We start from the raw sequence: 23,341 nt of genomic DNA, 5'->3' as shown, positions 1-23,341 counted from the left end.
AGAGTCACTCCTCGGCTCTGTCTCTGTAGCCAGCTTCCCCGTTCTAATACCGGTAAGCTCTGCGACACTCAGAAACCCCCGATCCTTCTGCGATCCTGCGGGACCTGAGGCCGCGCTGACCCCGCCTGGGCTTCACCCCAGTTAAGCCTCTGGAGCGATGTCCCTCAGCGGAACAGACTTTTAAAAGTCCTGATTTTGCTCCGTTGCTCCGCCGCTGGCCGGGAGCCGGCCCCTCCCCCCGCGGTCTATCTTCCCGTCGCTTTGGATTCACTTCTCCGCCAGTCCTACCTTTCAGATAGTGGTTGATTTTCTGTTTCTAGAATTGCTGTTCTTCTTCTCTTCAATCTCCCGTTGGATTTGTAGGTGTTTGCAATCTTTAGATAAGCTATTTAGCTGATCTCCCACTACCCGAAGTAGTCTCAGCCTGCTACTTCTCCGCCATCTTGACTCCTCCCTCTCAAGCCAAATTCTTTACAAACATCTATTTTTGTTGATGCTCTTTCCATTCATTGCATGAGATCTTGGTTAATTCTCCATCCACAGCATCATTTTTTTTTTTTTTTTTGCCTGTCACAGGCCAAAGCCATACCTTGAAGTCACGTTTTGACAACCAGATTCACTACCTCTTTATCAAAGATTTAAATAGCTTTATGAAACACTGGTTACTAATAAAAATATTCTAAATAGTTCAATACGTCCTTTTTCTAAATGTGCTGCTTCTCTGAACTTTCCTTGGTGTAGAGACTATGGTATTGGGCTTTCTACATGCGTTTCGAGATTCATCTGTTGGGGTGATCCCTCTCCAGGAAGGCTAGGACAAAGGAGTTTGAAATGTGTAATAGGGAAGAACTTGGTTTGGATTATGGCATTTACCTGTATGACTTAAAGTCAGTTTAATTAGCCTTTTCCAGCTTATCTTACAGGACTGCTCTAAGGATGTGATGACATAACACAAGAAAATTTCAGTTCCTGGCCCACAGGAAGGATTCCATGAATCTATCTAGTTCTGCTTATTGGATTTCATTTGATTCTTATAAGAACCATGTCATCGACATGCTCCGTACAGATGAAGAAGTATTCAGGGCTGTTCAGGTCCAAAGCCACACCAAGAGCACAGAGCTCAGCTGGTAGCAGGACCTTCTAAATCTAAATTTCTGGCTCCTTCCTCTGTGCCACACTGTTTTTCTCCTCAGATGTCACATGTCAAAACGGAAGGGGAGAAACATTTATAAACACAGTCAGAGGTCCTGTCTGTGACTACAGGCTTCTGCACTGTCCTGGACCAGGTGTGAGTATGGACCACAAGGCATCTCCTGTTCCTGATAATTGTGTCCTCAAATTCCAGCAAGCCCTATCACTTGATATTTTGATTCTGGCATTTTTCATTTATAAATGTATATAATCTATCATTATTATAGCCATATGTGTTAAATACTGGGGAAAGAAACCTAAATACCAAAAGGTAAAGAAATGTGTAAGGACATGATGCCATATCCCCTTGGTGAAATTTTAAAGAACCATTAAAGATGAGAACCATGAAGACCAGGCAGCAGCAAAGAAAATATGCTATACTGTGTATAATAAATAAGACACATACTATGTTTATAACTAAGTAAAAATGCCAAGAAAAGAGACTGAAAAGGCAAAAAATAAACATAAAGTAAGCTACTATAGAGTTATGGACAAATAATTCATCTCTATTCTGCATTCTAAGTCTGGTTCTACTTTCTAAGGAAAACAAGCGAACACTGTAGCAACCTTTTCGGGAATAACCTGGTGGGGTGATTGAGATGTTGCTGAGAGACAAGTGAAGATGAAGCCAATCCATCCTTCAGGTGCTCACATTTGATAAGGAAAGGTCCAAGAAATTAAACAGCCAGCCACAACACAGTGAGATAAGTAACTGCAGACCATGGCAGAGAAAGTATTGAAGAACCAGATAGGAAGCCACTTAGACTTGGAGGATAGCAGAGTAAGTTCTGAGAGAGAAGAAAAGACAGAAGAAAATAGCAATTCCTCTTACAGGCAATCTAGTCAAAGGCAGGCAGAGAAGAGGGGTTCAAATTTGTGCACCCATGAGCGGAGTGAGGACATGGGTGAAACACGGTGGAACCGTGGTATTTCCTGGAACCTTGGTATTTCCCGATTGTAGGGTATGAGTGCCAAGAACACAGAAGATAAGCTGGAAAGGTACATTAGGGCCAGGGGGTAACTGAAACGAGCTCAGGTCATGACTTGCCCAATAGAAAAGCCTTTTGAGGAGGACCTGACCAGCTCAGCATTGTTGAAAGGCCAGTATTTTCCTAGTTAATAAAACTTTTTATATCTTATAGAAATGCACAGCAAATTTGTGAGTCTACAGGCCTCATTTTTAAAACTCTACATACATTTTTTTTCTAGGTAGCGATTTTACAGGTAGGGACCATGATTCTACCCATCCTAGCCCCTTCTTCACTAAGACCTACAAGTTTAAATAAAACAATGAGGTAACACATTTAAGGAACCCTAAAACTTTTTTTTTAATATTTTATTTATTTGTTTTACAGAGAGAGAGAGATAGAGCATACAAGCAGGGAGAGCAGCAGGCAGAGGGAGAGGAAGATGCAGGCCCTCCACTGAGCAGGGAGCCTGAAGTGGGTCTCAATCCCAAGACCCTGGGATCATGACCTGAAACGAAGGTAGACACTTAACTGACTGAGCCACCATAGATATATATTCAGGTGCCCCTAAATATCCCTAGAACTTTTAAAAGAAACTCATAAGTTTTCCTATGGAGCTATTTTTAAGTAAAGAGAAAGAAGTTTCCCATTGAGGACAATCTACAAACAAATTACTCTCACTAATGTGATAAATACTAACATTTTGAAAATCGGGGACCCAAAGTAGACCTCAGTCTCTGAAAGAGAGACTAAAATGGTTATCATAGCCAAAGGGTTAATTCCTGGGTCTGGGACCCTCAGGTTTCAGTGCCTGAAAATGAGTATGGATATGACCAATGACAAGCAAAAGAATATGGCAAAGATAAAGACTACCATATTCTTTTCTAGTTACTGTTCCCCTTAGCACTGCTCTCAATATGCACATCATGCTGGTTTTCCCAAGGTGACGAGCCTTATGTTCCTGGGAAAAGTTGGGAAGATGCTGCTTCTACTATGGATACTCCTCTCCATCTCTCCCCCATGGTCTTTTATGGGCTATCTCTGTATCTAACCATAAACCACACTGAGGGGGCACCTGGGTGGTTCAGTCCATAAAGTGTCCTCCAACCTGATTTTAGGCTCAGGTCATGATCTCAGGGTCCTGGGATTGAGACCCACGCTGGGCTCCTGCTTGGCAGGGAGTCTGCTTGAGAATTCTCTCCCTCTCCTCCTGCTCCTCTACCTGCTTGTGTACTTTCTCTCCCTCCCGCCATCCCTTAAATAAATAAATAAATAAATAAATAAATCTTAAAAAAAAAAAGTGTACTGAGGAACCTACACCACTTCCATACCTTCTAAATCTAATATGTGCTCACATCTACACCTACAAAACAAACACAAGGACTTCAAGAACTTGTTGGTGACTCAAAATTCTCTCAGAAACTATTACAACATTATCAGCAACAAACACCTCTGACTATGCCTAAACTCATGACACATGTCTGACTTGTATAGAAACTTCCAGGTGACAAAAAATAATAACAAGCGAGTAATATAAAAATAAAAATAAACAGATACAGAATTTAAGACATGTAGAAAAGAGGCTGTAAAAGCCAGGACTACCAATTCAAGGTGCTGTAGACTCTACCATTTTGGGAGCATGATGGTGATGATGATGATGACAATGACGATGGTGATGATGATGATGATTCTGTCCCGTGGCCTCCATACACATATATATATATTCATATATTCATATATATTTTTATAGATAGATAGATATCTATATATATATATGTTTTTATTTATGGGGCTCAGCGGGTGTTACGGTTTGTGGCCACTCCCTGCAGCATGGCATGTCTTCCTTACAACAACCCCCAGAGCGAGGTACTATCTCCTCCACTTACCCTAGGAAAATACTAAGGTTCCGAAAAGTTAAGTTGTGCCTTTGAGGTCACATAAAAAGGAAGAGTGAAGTCCACCAATCCTCTTTATAATTATACCAAAGACTGTCAGAGTTGTAAGTAGGCAAAGAGGTCGGGAGGTGGGAAGAATCCCATTAAAGTGGCAGAGAGACAGAGGATAGAAAAGTTTCAAAGGCATGATTCCCTGGGTGCTGAGATGGCCCCATGCACCATCCTCCAGGGAGCCCCTGCATGAAATGGGGCTGGCGAAGGGTGCTCCAGCTGGAGTCGTGCTGTGTATAAAAGACACTGTTGGGTGGAGAGAGGTGGGGAGCAACAGAGGAATAGAACATAAGATAAACTAATGGACCCCTTCATATTTTCACGTGTGAGGATGTAGTGTGTATGTGTGTGTGTGTGTGTGTGTGTGTGTGTTTTATATCATTCCTGTGGATTTGAGGCATGGAGAGAGAAGATACAGAACTTCCCTGGCTTGCCCCATTTAAACTAGAAGTCTACCTTCCATTCTCTATATAATATAGTATTTGGGAATGCTATAATATTTCATTATCATACATTATAACCATATTAATTTGCTAAAAATCTTTCCCTAACATTAAACCCAAATTCAATTTCCATTAAACTCCACTCATTGGCTCCAGTTCTCTCCTTTAAATCTATACTGAATGCAGTATATCTAACTTGAAGATAACGCTCAGGTTCTCCCTATTATTTCTCTTCTCCAGGCCAAACATACTCACTCACTTTTCATGACCAGGCATAGAGACCTTTCACCATTTTAGTTGCGGACTATTCCTGACCTGACCTTTATAGGCAAATGGGCTCACTGTGCCTTTTAAAGTGGGGCTCCAGAACTGAGCAGGTGTAGGTTGTCTGACCATTACAGAGGCTAGTAGGACTCTTATCGCCCTTGCTCTGGGTATTGTAGTTCTAAAAGCATAATCCAACATCCCCATATCATTCTGTAGACACATAGTGAGCTAAGAGTACAACCCTTTCCTTCTTTGTTCTGTTCAGCCAATTCCGTCACTCTGTTGTGCACTCATGCACTTTTTGGGGGGAATTGCAAATCAGGACTTTATCAGCTGCCCCATTAGATGTCACATTATGTTTAGGCAAGGGCTGTAGACAAGATCAGGAACAGGCACCCTATATCACTAAGTAGCTCTGCTTTCCATCCTCCATCTTCTACTACTTAAGAACACATCTGGGGAGAAAGGGAACTCCGTTCCTGGAAAGTTACTCAAATACGTTCACTGCCTCTGCAGAAACTGTTGAATAGAGCCATCAACTTGGAAAATCTATTGTCTTTGAGTCTCTGACTCCTCTAAACATTCTTCCTGGTTGACTGAGTGTCATTTATCTCTGGAACACACCTCCCTTCACTATTGAAAAGTCAAAACCTGTATTCAACTTACTGCACAAACCTGATTATATTTTCAACAAAATAATCTTACTTCTATTAGCACAAAATGCTGCATCCCTCTGAAGATCTTAGAGTGCTAACGATAAATCCTTTCAGAAGGACTGCCGTAGGTCTTGTCAGTTCCCTCTGGGCGCCCAGCACTCCAGCTGAGAACAGTGAAAGAGAACAGTGCCAGTGCCAAGAATACTCACCAGAGCATTGCCTATCTTTGATAGTGACACTCACCAGACCAACCTATCAACAACAAAAGTAACAGCCCTTCCCTGCTGCCTTCAACAAAAATCCTAAATGCAAATTTGGAGAGTGTATTATGTTGCTCTAAGTTTTAGCAAGGAAGAGAAAAGAGTAACATGATCTTACAGTGTAGAATATAAGTTCAAAATCTCCCAAGGAAAAGGCAGAGCAGTTTGTCCCAGAAGAATATTTCCTGGCTCATATTTTCACAACCTTGCTCCAAATTTAAACTTTGTCTTTTAATGCATAACATTTTTGAAGGATCACATTCAAGTTGGGTACTCAAAGACAAAATGAAATAATTATCTGATTAATTCAATTAGCCATTCTACATAATTAAGACTCCTGCACCTTTTCAGGTCTGTTGTTTTGTTTTGTTTTTTAAAGATCATTCTCTGCATAATTTCCATGACTTTCTATTTCATCTTGGCTGAGAAATGTGTGATTTTGAAAAGAACCTTATGGATGTAATATCAAAGATTTTCCTTCCACTGCTTTGGGGGAGGGGAGAACTTTTACCACTGCCTTTTAATTTTTTCCCACTGTCAGGGCTGTGCTTAAAGAGCCTATTAAACCATTTATTATATGTGAGAAGGGCACTAGAGGAATGATTGTTTCCACATTGCAACAACAAGTTAATCATAAATCTAAAAGGTTAACAAGAAAAATGAAATCAATTTTATACAAGTGAATTATGTTAAAGAGTCAAAATGATATTTTACTTGCTAGCTATGAACCTGTTGATCTGATCCTATGCTTTTCAGACTTCATTGCTCATTAAAATGCTTAGTATAAACCTTGATTTTGGCTGTCCACACATGTCAGCACACTTTGGCTGAAATTTAATACTAGATTACTTGGACAGTTCATTTTCCTTCTCCTATGCGATGGAAAAAAGAATGTTAATGCTTGGGCGTAAAAATTGTTCTTATTATTAAACAAAGAGGAAGAAAAGAAAATCTAGTAAATGCCTTCAATAATAAAGAGTACTATGCAGATGTAAGCCTTATTAATGCTCCTTGGTATCATGATTATTTATGTAAAACTCTTTATTGACAGCATAAATCCACCATTTCATTATCATTTGCTGCTAATACGATGAACATTATAAATAAAAAAATAAAAAATTCATTTCAGATTTATAACTAATGAGACTCCAAAGTTTATTAAAAACACTTGTGGCATCTCTAACGTGTTTTAAAATGCCAACTTCAGAAATGGAGACAGACCAAGTACAGCATTCTCTATGCTTGATTTGAGCTGTGCTGATTTACCCCTTGTATGTTTTACTGAATTAAAAAAGATAAACATGGGACTTTATAAGCCTCTAGGGAGAGACACCATGATTTACAACGTTTATGCCAAAGGCACAAAGTGGGAAGAACCCAGAGGGAGATGGAGGAAAACAAGTCTTTCTTAAAGTAATTTTTCAAGCAACTGACAAGGTGAAGTTCTCCAGGAAATGCCTTTAGAATTACTTTTATGTGCTCTATGGATCAAACTGGCCCAGGCAATAGCGTACATTTAGGGTTTGGACACTCTTACAAAAACACTGCTATAAAATGAATAAACCTATACATGTATACACACATGAATGTCCACCTGTTACATGGGATTTTTTTGTCCCATTTCACTTACCTAACCTACACTGCTAGAGGTTATTTAAAACAGAAGTCCAGTATTCTGTCAAGGTAGAGTAACCAAAACTAGGTATGGGATCTCTTTCAATCTCTACCATGGTGCTGCAACACCAAAGATTTAATTCCAGACATGCCACAACACCACAGTGTCAGCTCTCTAGGACTTAAGTCTCCACTCCAACAGACTTTTCCTGATACTCTATGGTGACAAATGTGTCCTTAATTTGCACAACACTTTTCAGCTGCCCTCATAGGAGACCACCTTGAAGGAGCGAGTAAAAGGTTTAGTCATGGTTTCTATTTTTCTATTTGAATCAATACATTCTAGTTAAATGGACAATTAATAGGTCACTTCCAAAATAGTGGTGTATCAGTCCTGGTTAATAAACAATCCCCAGAGTTGATAATGGACCCTATGTATTCAGCAAGTCCTGTATACACTCAGCTCATCCACTAAATCCCTTTTCAGGTGGACAGGGTTATATGGGAAGATGAGCTAGAATGAGTCTATAAAAGTCAGTTTCATTCACTGCTTTATTTTTCAGTCAAGTGCTTTAAATGGTGTCCAGAAATTCACTCGGAATGTGAGACAGGAGAAAAGATGGACACACAGAGCCTCGCTTTATGACCATACAAAAGGGCAACTGACCCTTGCCCGAGCCTTTTCCATGTGAAATGGCTCCTAAAGTTCATCTGCACAGTGAAAAATCGTGGTGAGGTCGCGTGTGGATGAGTCAAGTGAAAGTGTCGATTGGTCACGGGTCTGTCACCCATTGTGGCTGGGTCCCTGCCATGTAAAATGCTCTGTGGGAAAGTACTGGCCCCCTAAAGAGATGCTCAGAGGCCTGCAGCTCATTAAACGGCCAGCATTTGCTGCCTCACTTGTCAGGAATCATTCTGTTGAGCAACTGCTCTCCTGAAACATTCATAAAACACATTAACCGAGAGGCAGCAGGGACCTGAATTCAACCGTGATAGAGCTCTCTACTTCAGCCTGACTCAACTCCTATTTCACTTTTCACCTGACGGAGGGGTTAGCCTGAATAAATGTTTCCTCTTGGGCACCTGAAATAAATGTGCCCCTTTACTGGACTCCTTTTTCATAAGCTCAGATTCTCTGGTTACAAACTCTTATTTTACCTAGAAATCTCAAGATCAAGGTGAACTTTATTTTTTTTTTCTTTCGACATTGTTTTCTTTGGCTATGTGAGTGTGTGTGTGCATGCGTGCTCTGAAAGTTTTTCAAAATTGTCATTCTCACTTCACCCCTGGACAATGTTTAAATTTTGTAATGTTCAAGGAAGAGTTCTCTTGAAAATATTTCCTACAACTCTGGCTACTTTTCTTCAAGATCATAAAGAGGAGGTATTTGTCTCCTTTTACAACCTGGGCAATTTTAACTATTTTCTATGGACCCCAGTGACTTTCTGTGTCACATTTTAAGCTGAATGGAAATTTCACACAGCACAATTTCTTAGCCTGCCTTCCTTTCTTTTTTCTTCTCTAAATGAGTATTGCTACATGTTTCAGAAAGAGCCAACTGGTCCCTCTGAGATCTTTTATATCGAATGGAAAACAAGTCACTTTCCTTGGTGTGTCAGCCCTGGGTTTCAATGCCATTAGAAACTGCTCACAATTGCTCAGTGTGCTGAGGTCTGATAAATCTCTGGAAACCTCCTGAATAGGATCGCTGTGATTTTTTAGTGAGGATTTAGCTCCTTGCCATTGCATTACCAATTAGTTTTCCAGAGCACATTAAATCCTGCTGCTTTGGTTTACAGAATAACTGAGGCATTGCTGATGAAGCATAAAAACTTACTTGCAAAAGCAGTGGGGGATGCAGGGCGCCGACAGGACCCACCGCAGCATGCCGAGTAGAATGGAGGGGTGCTCAGGAAAAAAGGTTTGGAAGACGCTGTGGAGAAAGCATTGATCTCATGGATGAGCCATTTCTTTTAGACAATATTCAAAATTCCAGTTTCCCCAAAGCCATTGAGTAAAACATTTCATTTTCTGAGCCTTTACTTAGCTAGTTATAACTTTTACTGAAATTAAAGTCATTCTAAAGTAGCCTTTATCACCCAAAGAGATTGCCAAAGAGTTTAATCAAGATTTGGAAGATGTGTTGGAAAGAATCAATGGATCAAAACCAAACTTAATAGTTAATTTTCCGTGTTGTCATAATTATATGTAGCATGTATTCTTTTATTTAAAATATCCCAGAGCAACACTATCCAAAAGAATGATCTATGGTGATAGAATGTCCTTTATCTCCACTGTCCACTTGAAAATAAATATTTTTATCACTCTCGCTACATATTCAATGGCAACTTTTTTCTTAGTCATATTTAGTGAATATTATTTTGATATGAAGACATAGGTTTTTCAAGAACACAGTAATTTCAGACTTGTATTTTAACCAATTGATAAGCATGTGTTTATTTTTGCCAATATTTTTGAAGGTATGTCAAAATAAGTGTATTGCCCAGTAAGAATTTAGGTTCTTAATGCCTTCAAATTGCAAATTAACCATAAATCATAATATAATGGAAAGTTGCCAATATTAATGTTCTCAGCTTTTTAACATCCAAGTTTTCAAATAATAAAATGTTTGTCTTAATAACATTTCCAAACATACACAGCAGGCTCAGTCAGTGGCGCGTACGGCTCCTGATCTTGGAGTTGTAAGTTTGAGCCCCACACTGAGTAGAGAGATTATGTAAAAATAAAATCTTATTAAAAAATGGCATTTCGAAAATACAGCAATTAAGCAAAGTTTGAAAAGGAAATCCATTTTGGTGTTCAAAAGTACTATAAAACTTTTTTTCTGATTTTTTTTTTTTAATAGGCTCTATCCCCAATGTGGGGTTTGAACTCATGACCCTGAGATCGAGAATTGCACGCTCCACTGAATGAGCCACCCAGGCAGCCTATAAAACATTTTTTTAATTTCACTGTTATCATAAGTCATTCTAATATTGACTATAAAACCATCGAAGAAATGATAAATCATTTCTTCTTAATTTAATATCTTATATTACAAGAAAATGGCATTATTTAGGCAGAGTTACATTTTTCATTATTCTTGGACTGTAAGTACATTGAAAAATAAAAATATATTTTTATGTATAAACTTTGTCACATTATGTTTATTCTCAAGCATTTCTGTTGACTTATTTCACTTCCAAAAGAAACATTCCACAGATAATTAAGTAATAGCAATTGCGCTGTTTGGCACAAAATGCAATGCTGTATATACATGCATACAATGAAACATTTATAACAATAGCTGGAAAAACACAATGAAAGAAATATTTGTACTTAATAGAAAGTGTAGAAAATAAGTACACTAGTGATACTATTACAATAATCATGCAAAATGTACAAATTTTACCATTCTAGCCAAAATGTTTCTCAGACTAACCCTATGGCCCTAAAAATAGAAAGCTAAAAGATTTTTTAAAAATGAATGGTTCATTTGAGACATGTGATCAATTAAATTCATTTATGATAAATGAAGTTTTGAGATATATGATCTTAGTGTTAAGTTTAACCATAAAATGTTTGCACTGAATAGTTCATTACTATATATTACCTTATCTTAATGGAGAAAAGCTGTAATCAAAATGACATGTTATCTACCGTAATAAACTCTTGTGACTAAGGAACTACACGTTACACGACCAGGCTTCAGGTTCCATTGTGTAGAATTTCTTCACCATTTTAAATCAACTCTTTGACATACATATATTTACACAGATTAGTTCACTCCTGATTCCCATACATAAATACACCTTGTTTAAACTGGCTTATGTGAAAATTGCTGTGAAATTCCAATTAAGTGCTCCATTTTTTTTTTAACATGTCCCTACAAACTGACATAAGTCAAATGTTAATCCAGCTGACCATGTGATTGCAGGGGTGTCGAATGGTATGAGGAAATAACATTTAAAACAATGAAATGCAAAAAAACAATAATAATAAAATAAAGAAATGCATTTAAAAATATATATTACACTTTAAAATTTTTATAAACCTCATGCTTTTTAAAGCAATGAACAAAGAAACTTATTTGTGATAAAAACAAAGCAACAAGTTAACAGACCTGTTAAAACTTTTGTAAGCCATTAAGAACTACTCTGAAAATGTTCTAAAAAAGGCAGAAAACAAGGCAATTTCATCCCGGATGATATGCATTTCAAAGCCCATCAGTGCAATCTAAAGGCAGTCACTTTATCACTGATCATATTGGGAACAATTCATCACGGGTTTACTGAATAATATTTATGACAATAATATTTAAGGAGTATCTACTATACACCGGGCACTGAACTAGCTATGAATTTAACACACGCTATCCCATTCATTCATTACCATTCAGCCTCAGAACCTCTACCATTCAGGCATGCGTCTGGAATGTGATGAGGACTATTTTCAGCAAATTTTTTAAAAAGGACAAGAGAAACACAAATATGTTAGCATATTTAGTTATTAGCCAGGAAAGATAAGGATTTCATGCACAGAGACTGCCAATTATTTCTAAGAGCTGGAACCCAGAAAAGGGACTCATCTCCCAAGCTTTCCGTAAAAGAAAAACAAATGGCCTTTTGTGTAGGGATTGAGGGGGGAATGGAACGCACACTGTCAGGTGCTACAGCATGATGTTAGGTTCTGTCAGCACAACGTTTCAGGATACTCAGAGTTTTGTATCCCACTGACAAAACTAGTTTCCAGTTTCTGTAGGAATCTGCTACAAGTCACAAACAAATCACTTAAAATTCTTGGAACTGAACTGTCTGAATCCAAATGACTAAAATCACTTATAGAAAACCTCATGAACTTTTCACTTCTTAATCAGATGTCCTGCCTTAACCGAAGCCACAGAATCAAAATATCTATTAACTCTTTTGCATATTTAATTAAGGTGGGAACTTAGAGCCAACTTAACGGTGAACTGGCCTGATTTCTTTCCAAACTTAACGAGATGGTTCTGTGATACAAGCATCTCATAGCCAAGAACAATTACAAGCCTAACTACAGAGAAATTATCTTCAAAATTCTGTTGTCTAGAAAGCAAGCAATAATTTTTAAATTGCTTCTCTGTTATTATTTTCACTTTTCTTTTACTGATGGAGAAGAACAATGGGTATTTAAAAAGGGGTGAAACCACATTCCTTTTATTGTCCATGCAAAACTGTGGTACAAACTGACTTGAGTTGATGTTTCAAAGAAAGAATACTAAAGGCCACTAATAAAACTTTCAAATAAATTTTGAGTCCACTGCAGTGCTATGCCAGTTGGCAACACCTTTTAAAGATGAGAAGAAATGAGAAAAGGTTCCAAGATGTCTTAATAAGGCAACCAAAGGGTCAAAACATACCTCTAGGAAATAACAGGGAATTAAATAATTTTTTAAAAAATGGTTTTAAATAACCTTCTTTAAGTGCCTGGTACATGGGCACCAGAAATAAAGAAATCTAAACTTGTGACCTGAAAACAATACACAAGTGGAATAGAGTGGACCCAAAAACAAGACTCCAAAGAATGGCAACCAGATGCCCAGAGTAGTAAGACCTAAGAAATATCACTTACCTAATGAGGTGTGATTTATTTTATCACACAACCTGAAAGGAATTCATTTATGTGATCCACATGCAAATTTGCTTTCAGTCACAAGGGAAAGCAAGTTAAGTAAATTCATTCTTTATCTTCCTGCTCATCAGAAAACAACAGAAGTCCACATTTTTTTCCTCAATGAGTATTTCAGACACAGAAAAACAAAGGTCTAATGTTCTGGTACAGCTATGAGAAGATAAATCAAGTGTAGTGTCTACTTGTTTGATTCTATCCTTTTAATTCTGTGCAAATAATATTTATTTCATCTCTATCGAGTGCCACACAGTGTACTATGTACTGGGATTACAAAGATGAAAAAGACACAGTTTCCTTCTCTACAAGAATTTCTATTTAGTGTTTCTTTACTTACAGATTTATATCTGCCAGTCAAAGAAATGAAATGCAAATTTTTCTGTTCTCCAAAGTCAATTTTGTTCTGTAAAATCTGAGGCATTCCCTGAGAAAGAGAGACTTGAAAAAATTCATATGGTGCGTTTCCTAACCATTGGTTCTCAACCCTGAATACACACTAAAATTAACTGGAGTGCTTTTCAAAGATACAGATGCCCAGGTCACACACCAATGGGGTTAAATCACACTGGCTAAGGGTGGGCTCGTTAGCACAGCATTGTTTCAAAGGCTGCACAGGTCATTACAATGCATCGCCAGGATGGAAACACTGAAAAGAACACAAAACAATGTCTGACACAGCAGGCACTCTATACATGTTAGCCTTTACTCCTGCCATTATTATGCAATTTGAGATCAACTGTGAGACAACGTATGAAAAGAAGCAGCATGGTCGAGACTTCCACTGAAATAGAGAAGTAAAAAGAAAAGATTATTGTTAAGAAGGCTTTGTCTGAGAAGGCTTTAGTCAGGAACATCTTAATCCACACCTTAATTTGGAAGGTATCTAGAACTGCAAAGGATGAGAAAGAAGGCATTCCAAGAAGGAAAGGTGGCAAGAACAAAAGGCAGTGGGAGGGGGTGCTGAGGAGGAGCACGTGGGGCAGGTTAAGAAGACCAGCCCCAATGCTGGCACTTGGCCCAAAGACTGAACTGTAAGGAATGTAGTTGGAGAACCGAAATGTTGCTGATGGAATGAAGGTGTTGGAAAACAGAGTATTTCTATTTGATTTGACCATCAGATGGGGATAGAGAAGGTTTCTCTGAGTAGCTTGGCAATATGACAAATCTCTATTTTGGGAAAATTCACCTGGCAGTACTGGGTGCGATGTGGTAGAGCACGGTAAGGCTACGTGGAAGGGTCCCACTGCAGGAATAAGAATAGGTGATGGCACCCCTTTGTTTGGACACTGCCACAAGCATCTTTTCCGGCCTCACTGCACCAGCAGGTGAGCAGGTCTGGCTTCCTCTCAAGAGTGGGGGCTCAGTTCATTGCAATTATCAAATATGATCACTACCTCTGCTACCTCTCTTCAAGGCGTCTCCATAGCAGTGCTGACAAATTTGAGGAAAACCATTGCTCTTTTTATTATAAAGTCAACATTCCAGGAGAGAATAGCATAACAGAATAGAATGGGTAGCTCTCAAATTCTAGAAGCCTTAATGAAGGCTCCTTGAGCCCCAAGCTATATCACTCTGTGTGACTAATCCTTTCACTGATCTACTCCAGCAGGAGACAGCCCTGGCCAGAGTTTTATCTGAGTGTTACCCTGATTTCACCCTATAGCAGATTTTAAATGGCTACAAATTATTTGGCAGTCCTTCCCCTGAGAGGTAAGATCTCGATTTCCCCTTGCCTTGTATTCGGGATGATCTTGCTGCCTTGTTTCACAGAAGGCTATGGAAGAAATGTCATTCTAGAACTTTAATACCTAGGCCACAAGAATTCTTGCAGCCACTCTTGGGGTTTTTAGAGTGTTTGCTCTTAAAACCCTCCCTTTCATAACCCAAGCATTATGCTATTAGAAGCTCAAGACACTTGGAAAGTCCAAGTGTGGACCGCTGGAACAGCTTCAGCCATGTGTGAGGCCATTTTGGACATCCAGCCCAGCTGGGCCTTTAGAAGACCACAGCTCTGGCTGCCATCTAGCTGTAATGAGATTCCAAGTGAGAACTACCCAGCAGAGCCCAGTCAACCCATGGGACTGTGAGAGAAAATAATGAATTGTTCCTTTAAGCTTCTAAGCTTTGAGATGGCTTTTTGCACAGCAATACCCCTTTTTTTCCAACATTTTGCCTGTGGAGAAATGGTGGGAAGGAGTCTTTCACATCTTTCCCTGTATGTTGTCCATGGGCTTTTGCAGTATGTGTTTGAAAGTCAGATGCTGACTCTGATCTCTGTTCTTATTTTGAAATGAGGAAACAGAGGCTCAAGGAGCTTCTGTGAATTATGATTATATAAGCAATAATATAAAGACCTTAGACATGAATCTAGGCTTTAAAATTATGGAAATCCCACTAAAATCAGCTCATAAAACTGTATTGTTAAATTTACTCAACTTGCCATTTTTGCTTTGGAGGAACTGTTGGCAAATTTTACTTTAAAAAATACTTTAGGCTTTGCAGCCATAGGTCTCTGTTGCAACTATTCAATGTGTGATGCAAAAGCACCTACAGAAAGTACGTAAACAAACAGGACTGATTCTTTTCCTGCTTTAAAACGTACTGTCTTTTGGTTTCAGATCCAATGTAACTACAGAATTGGTTCAATATACCTAAACTCAATCCAGCCCTAGGATAGTCTCTTTAAGAAATATGGCACCAATCATGGTTTTTATTCTCTTTTAATGTACAAAAATCTCTTCAAAGAATAACCTAACACCTTCTCATATTTTAATTTTTTATTTCAGAGTAGAGAGAGTACACCTGTGCATGTGAGAGTGGGGTGGGACAAACAGAGGGAAAAGACAGAATCCTAAGCAGGCTCTATCTCACGTTCCTGGGACCGTGACCTGAACCAAAATCAAGAGCGAGACACTTAACCAACTGAGCCAACCAGGCTCCTCCACATATTTTAATTTTAAAAGTTGTCAGAAATTTAACATTCTAAAGAACAAGAAATTTTGAGTCTTCCCAAAAGGACTGGTAAAAATGTATCATATATCACATATTTTATTTCTGACAGCCACTTTGAATTAATAAAATTAAGGTTGTTATGGCAAGGTAACTAAACATGAAAGAAGAGTGAAAAACCCAATTCATCATTGGAATATTGATAAACAAGAAGTCAATTAAGTATTCAGTAATATAGAAAAAGATGTGAAGTTTTTTTTCTTTCCTTTCCCCAGATGCTTTTGTTCTGAAACAAAAGTCTAAAAGCCTCAGAGGCTTTTGGATCTTTGACTTCAGAGTGAATTTTAGTGCCTTCAGTTTACTGTTCACATAACTCACAAAAATGTGCCCCTGAAATAGCTGGTTGACAAAATGAATAATGCTATTAAAAATAGGATCAGTTATGGTGACTTTATATAAAGTGATGAATCACTCAGCATTGCCAAATCAAGTACTGACTGGAGGCTAAAAAGAATAAAAGGGAGAGATTTCATTAAAAGTGGAAACATTACTGAAAGTAAAATAAAATGTTTTGGAATAAAATATACAAGGGTCTGGTAAGCATATTATACATTAAGGCAAAAATCCAATTTCTTACTAAGAGAGTGTAAAATAGAAAAGCATGATCTAATGAAGTCTTAAATAAGGATTCTAACAAGCATTCCTAGATAAAAATCATACTGTTTCTTTTTCCAATTTGCCTTTTTATTCCTGACAGACTCCAGGTATATTCAAATGAAAACTTGTACTTCTTAACTGGCTTAAAAACTGTGTACTTTCACTATTAAAAAAAAAAACTGTAATTAGGAAAAAAATTAAAAACCTCTGTTAATCCAAGGCTGAGCAGAAAAACATTGTATTAAGAGCTACAAATCAAGTCCCCTTGAAAGATATAATTAGGGGCACCTAGTGGCTCAGTTGGTTAAGTGTCTGCCTTTGGCTCAGGTCATGATCCCAGGGTTGTGGGGTAGAAATCTGCTTTGGGCTCCCTGCTCAGTGGGGAGCTTGCTTCTCCCTCTCCTTCTCCCCCTGTCTGTGCCTGTGCTCTCTCTCTTTCTGCCTAATAAATAAAATCTTTAAGAAAGGAAAGATATGATAAGACAGTATTTTAAAGTTATAAACCATATCAACAACAGAAATAGGGTGGTGAAAACAGGCTGAGTGAGGTGTAAATGAAATATTTACCAGCCCCCACAAACCTAAAGACACATTTGTTTAAATATGTTAAAGATAAGAACATTTCACTTCTGTAAAAACTTGCATAGCAAAACATCTAGAAGTATTTTATGAATACATCTATTACTTGTGTTGCTTCCCTTACTTTCATGCTGCTCTCATTTCGATCATTCAGCAGCAAACCTAAGCAGAAAGTGATTTCTTAAAGCAAAGGAGACTTTTTTCTGGTGGGAAGGAGGCACACTCAAAAAGTGATAGATACAATGGAGTTTAATTCACAGCTTTGTTTCCAATATCTGAAGCCCATTTATGGCAAATAAATATGGATAAAATCACTGTTGACAATCCTTTTAAATTACCCACAACATATGGCATCCTTTGGCTTCCTGCACATAACTCTGAACTCTCTGAATCCTATGTTTACTTATGCATAAATGTGTACACAATTTTCTGGGCATTCAAACCACTGTGCCTCTTAAAATAACCCTCAGATCTCTTAAGTCAATAGGAGTTTAGGGGAAAGTTCTAAAATGTTCGTACTAGCCTGCTCATTTACTCCTGTTTTATTATTAAACCTCAATAGCTTCAATACCTGTTAACAGATTGAGATTCCTTGCTGTTAAAGTGGAGTAGAGAAGGTAGAGAAGCATATGTTAGGGGTTGGGACTGGGATAGGTACTACAGTCAGAGGCAAATTAAATGCACATAAATTGCTACGCCATTGTAGTTCCAACTCAGGAATTATTCTGTAAAGAGGGTGGCTTACTGAATCACTACTAAAAGGGAAGGGACTGTCTATAGTCCTGTTGGTTCTCTTCACAGCAAAAATCTCTCCATGAATCTGAAGCAGTTCATTAACTTGGGGAACACAGAACAGTTTGTTCAGAGCTGATTCTCATGAACTGTATTAAGTTATTAATATGTTAATATAAATCCAAAGACATGTTAAGAAGATACAAAAAATATGTACATGTAGTAAGAATAAGCAAAGTAAGAATATCTGCAAATTCCACCAAAGGATGGTTGGGGCGATGGTCCGAACAAGGAACCACTGAAACGGGGTCCATCCTTACCCTTCGCTGGATTCTCCATTCTCCACCCTGGTTCAGGGTCAGCATCACCAATATTTAAGATGCTGTGATTTTAATTTGCCAGAACAAATCTAAAGCACAGTGGTAGCAAAAATAAGTGAAAAACTATGGCTTAATAAATTAGATCACAACGTCTTTAAGCGGGCATAGACAAAACTAAGTGCAATTAATTTAAGACAGCATTATGGATTAACAGGTAAATAGTAACAGGAATTGGGAGGTGGACAAGAAAACTAGAGTGCACATTAAGTATTAATGGTAAGAAGGAATCCTAACAAGGGGTCAGTAAAATGCGATGGATCTGGTACCTTTCCTATATTATATAGTAAAACTTCCTTGACAAAATTAAAAAAAAAAAAAAGAAAGAAAGAAAAGACTCACCTATCTAGAAGAAACATTTGCTTTCTAATCCTTTTAAGAAGTAGATTTAATAATAAATAACATTCAGGAAATTATCTTTATGTCAATATTTTTAATGTTTAAAATAACAAATGTCATTAAAAAGCAAGGCCTATCTCCACTTATTTTTTTTTCCCTCAAAGATTCCATTTATTTATCTGACAGAGAGAGAGAGATCACAAGTAGGCAGAGAGGCAGGCAGAGAGAGATGGGGAAGCAGGCTCCCCGCTGAGCAGAAAGCCCGACGCGGGGCTCCATCCCAGGACCCCGAGATCATGACCAGAGCCGAAGGCAGAAGCTTAACTGACTGTGTCACCCAGGTGCCCCTCCACTTATTTTTGAATAAAACTGATGACATAACCAAGAGAAATTTAAATTTTTCAGCTGTTGACATTTCAAAGTTCTCTTTTATATACAAAAACATGAATATTTTAACCTAGCACAATAGTCACCAAATAATGACATACATGAACTTTTGAGGAAGGCTGTCTGATGATTCTAATTTACCTGCAAAACCTCCCGGTTTCCCCTAATAAACTGTAACAGATCCAAAGATTCAACCCTGGAGGTAAACTATTTACTACCTTCTATTGCACTAAATGTGCCGGTCTAGAGCCTTGAGGAATGCCTTTTGATTTTTAAGGTTTTTAAACTACTCTATATAAACCACTTGATGACATATAGCTACAGAGTGTCTTTTTCCTACTCGGAATACTCAGATACTTGTCACTTTTCCGGAATGAAGCACTGAGAGCCATCCTCTCATTTATTACCTGTAAATCTTTGTTACTGTCTAACTGTCTCCACCTTGCAGACCCTCAGCAAGATGAACGAGGAAGGCCAATTTCTTTCCTTCTCGGCTCAGACATAAAATTCACAATTGATTTATTATTGCAAAACATGTAATTGGTTATCACTAGTTTCTGATACTCAATGAAAGACTAACATAAGGAATACGAAGATACGGGGCAATTTTTTTCTTTTTCACAAGTCCACAGAAGTTTTCACTGTTACTTCCGACAAGAACAAAATTGGTAAGTGAAGTAAATCACTGTAGGAAAAAAACTGGCCTACTAGGAAGATTAAAGCAGCTAACAATTATGAAAATACTTGGTAAGCCACAGAGCAGTATGAACGTGGAATAGAAGCTCCACAAGGGCAGAGACAGTCATCTGTTTTGTGCACTGACTGTCCCAGTGGCCTAGGACCGAGCCTGACACATGGGAGATCATTGATATGCATTTGCTGCATGAATGAAATATGTGGTATAATTAAAAATGGGTAACAAAGATAATGAAGCAGAAATTGCACACAGGGGCAGAAATCCTTTAGTTAAATGGTTCTGTAGCTCACCAACACACCAATAAAAAGAACTCTGGGCTTTTTTCATTCGACATTTGGGTTGGTACGCCCAACAAGTTAAGGTTGGGGAAAAAAAAAAAAAAGCGAGTAGTCAATATGCTGAAATGATTAAAGATCACATTTTTTGGTCCACTCCAAAGTAAGTGTCTGAAGGATCAGAAGCGGTCATTTGCTGACATTTCAGAAAAAAATATAAAGAAATCCTGTTATCTTTCCAAAAATGATAGTTCTCTCTCCTCTATATTCTCTACAGAACATCAATCATTATGTCATCAGTCAGCTAATTTTCAGGTGATAGTAACCTTGTCAGTACTCATTATAACTTCATAATTCTACAGTAGAAAAGAATTCCCACAACATTCGGTAGGACAAAAATCTGTCACTTAAATAAAACTAGGGCAATGTTCAGAAAACTACATTCTGTGTCAAATTACAAAGATAAGTGAATGTAAATGCTGGTTTTAAGCAGCATATTTGTAGGAACAAATAGAGAAACTTTAATTTTCTTAAGATACTTCTCTAGATTCAAAAATTAAAGGCACTCCTTTATTTTTTTTAAATAAACAGTTATTTGTTCAAATGAAACCCAGGAGAAAATCATATCTTCAATGAGAACTAAGTAAAATATTGGGAAAATATATGCTTAAACTATATTAGAATACCTAAAAAAGAAATATAAATTCTTATTCTCTTATTCTAAAAAGCATTTTTGCATTTTGACACTTTAATAAGTGTGCAAGAATGATTATATCCTTGAAAATTTTTAAAAATGTAGTTAGGAGTACCTTTACCCAATAATTGCAATATTTCTAATGAAACATACACAAAATTCTTTTCCAGTTATTGAAATATCTGTGCTTGATTTGCATTTGGTTTATTTAAATTTAATCTGTAAAATGCACAAAGGTGAAAATTAAGTAAATTTCAGCAGTTGAGTAGCCAATCATGATCAGGACCAATTTAAAAATCTTTAAAAATAACTTCAATGCCAAACCACTAAAAGTTATGCAAATCACCAATCTTTTCGAAAATGTTATTTTTCATGACACAACATTATTTACTAACTCTTGCTTAGGTGAGCTGGCTATATCCGTTTCTAATTTTCCAAATACTTCAGAAATAACAGAGTGGCCCAAATTTCCAAGGAACAAAAACCCTGCCTTTAACTGTATATTGTTCATTTCCCAAGATGAAAAAAGTCTTCCTAGAGTTTAGGTTTTGCACTATATGAATAAGACCGATGCTCGTATAATTATATTTGTTCCATTCTGTTAGTAACCATTTCAAACTGAAAGACCAGGACAGGTTCTAAACATGTTAAATTCTATAAAGCCATTAGCAATAAATTTGATCCGGCAGTTTGCTGGGACAATGGAATCTGCTGAAAAAGCGTCTATAAGTCATTCTGGACAAACCCATCGGGATTAAAAGAATGAGTTAAGATCGTCTAAGGACGCAGCGAAAAAAGAATTAATCCAATTGGATCTCAGCTTCTGAGTTTCTAAGAGACTTTTCCTTTTCTCACCGTCCCTCCATTCGCTTTAGCTAATATCTGACTAAGCCGTCCGCGTCCTCTTCCCAATCATACCACTTGGATTTTATCCGAAAATGAAAACAAACCAAAACTGCCTTTCTCTGGGTAAGAAAATTCCTATTTATTGGTGAATTTCCTATTCCAGGTGCCAATTCAGTTGTTTCGGCTCACCACAAAGAAAAAGTCGGCTGCAATTTCCTTGCGCCTTAGTAATCCAAAATATTAAGAATGGAGAAAGTCAAAAGTTTGCGCCTCTCCTTCCAAAGATCTTTGCGAGCGTTCCTGGACATCGCCAACAGTTTGAGAAGGAAAAGCCCCCAAGGCGGGCCTCGAGAACTTCTCCTTGCCAAAAGTTCCCGGGGAGCTAATGTCGCGCGGCCTCCAGGACAGAAGACCGCGGGAAGAAAAGCTCAACTTGGGAAACCCCGTGAAACTGGTCCAGCGAACCCAGAGATCTTGGGGACTGGGGCTGCCCTTTCCCGCTAACCCAATGAGGTGCATTCAGGGTTTCTCCGGAAAGGCCTGAAAATCAAGGTCGCCATACCACTTGTTGAAAGGAGACCGAGAGGAAGGGGGGTAGCGTGGGATGGGGGAGGGGAGGTGTCGCAGTCAGTGGTGGTACCTTCTTCACCCCCGAAGTGGCATCTCCTCTAAAGCTCGAGACGCTCTAGAAGGTCCCAGGCCAGAGCGGATTCCTGCGCGCTGGGGCCGGAACTCCCTTGGCGCAGGGCGCACCGCGGGGCGCCCGAATCCCGGTCCTTCCGTGCAGGAGGCGCCGGGCGCGGCTGGGGAGGGAAGAGCTAGCTCACCTGGGGCTGAAGGCTGGAAGGTACAGTCTCGGTCCGCCGGGGCCCGGCCCGGCAGCCTGGGGCCGTCAGCCGAGGGGCTGAGCACTTGAAAAGCCCAACGCGTGCCGTACGGCGCGCCGGAGGCGCTGACTTGTTCCGCCGCGGGGCACAGCTTGAGGGGAACAGGGCTGGCCGGCAGGGGCCGGACCTGCGCGCGGGCGGCTGTGGCGGCGGCGGCGGCGACTAGAGCTGACGCGGGGCCGTGGTGCGTGGGTGGCTGCAGCCCGTGCGGCGGGGCGCCCCCAGCCCGCAGCAAGTTCTCGATCAGGAAACTCTTGCCCAGGTTGCCAAAGCCCGGCGCTGTGGGGAAGTTGAGGAGCGCGGAGGACGCTACCACGTCCCAGTACGCGCCGGAGTGGGCCGCCACGGCGCTGGGGATCATAGTGCGGCCGCGGGCGCGCCCGCTTCTCGCTCCGCGCCCCGCACGGGGCCCGCGCCGCCGCCTCCGGTCGCAGTCTCCCGCAGAACTGGAGCGCGCTGAGCCCGGGAAGAAGGAGAGGGCACCGAGGACGCCGGCAGGCTTGGAACGATATTATTTATTTGGGTTGGGCGTTTTTTTTTTTTTTAAAGGATGGGAGGAGTGAGTGTGGGAGGGGGGAGCTGTGCGTGTCTCTGGCCCGCGGCGTAGGCTCTGGGGGCGCTGGAGGAGTCCCTCCCGCTCCCTATGCAGATCAGGACTTTTCTTTTTTTCTCTAGAAGGCTGGAAGGTGTGTCTAGCCCATCCATTCATGTCACCCGGCCCACAAAGTGACAGACGCGGCCAACAATAAGGGCGGCCTGGAGAGTCTGAGCTTTGGCAAAGGGAGGGGACGCAGAGCGGGAGGAGGTGGGCGTGGAGGCGACGTGAACCGGGCGCGCTCGCCGGGTCCCCACGGCCGGGGTCTTGGCTCTAGAGCCCACGCAGCTCCGGGGCGCGAGAGCGCGCGGCCGC

At 39.6% G+C, this 23,341-nt stretch overlaps 1 protein-coding gene across 1 annotated transcript in view; it reads right to left on the bottom strand.

The window, feature by feature from the left end:
- DBX2 (developing brain homeobox 2) overlaps positions 1-22,842 on the bottom strand; it is a 42,670-nt gene extending 19,828 nt beyond the window's left edge. The window contains exons 1-2 of the mRNA XM_047742256.1: positions 22,372-22,842; positions 9,183-9,278 (exon numbers count right to left, since the gene is read on the bottom strand). Of these exons, the coding sequence (XP_047598212.1) occupies positions 9,183-9,278; positions 22,372-22,792 (517 nt within the window). The 5' untranslated portion in view covers positions 22,793-22,842. The remainder of the gene's footprint in view (positions 1-9,182; positions 9,279-22,371) is intronic.
- Between the last annotated feature and the right edge of the window lie 499 nt (positions 22,843-23,341).

This window comes from Lutra lutra, chromosome 8 (genome assembly GCF_902655055.1).
Source record: "Lutra lutra chromosome 8, mLutLut1.2, whole genome shotgun sequence".
Taxonomy (NCBI): Eukaryota; Metazoa; Chordata; class Mammalia; order Carnivora; family Mustelidae; genus Lutra; species Lutra lutra.
The sequence above is the reverse complement of the archived record's forward strand: the minus strand, read 5'-3'. Positions and strand labels throughout refer to the sequence as shown.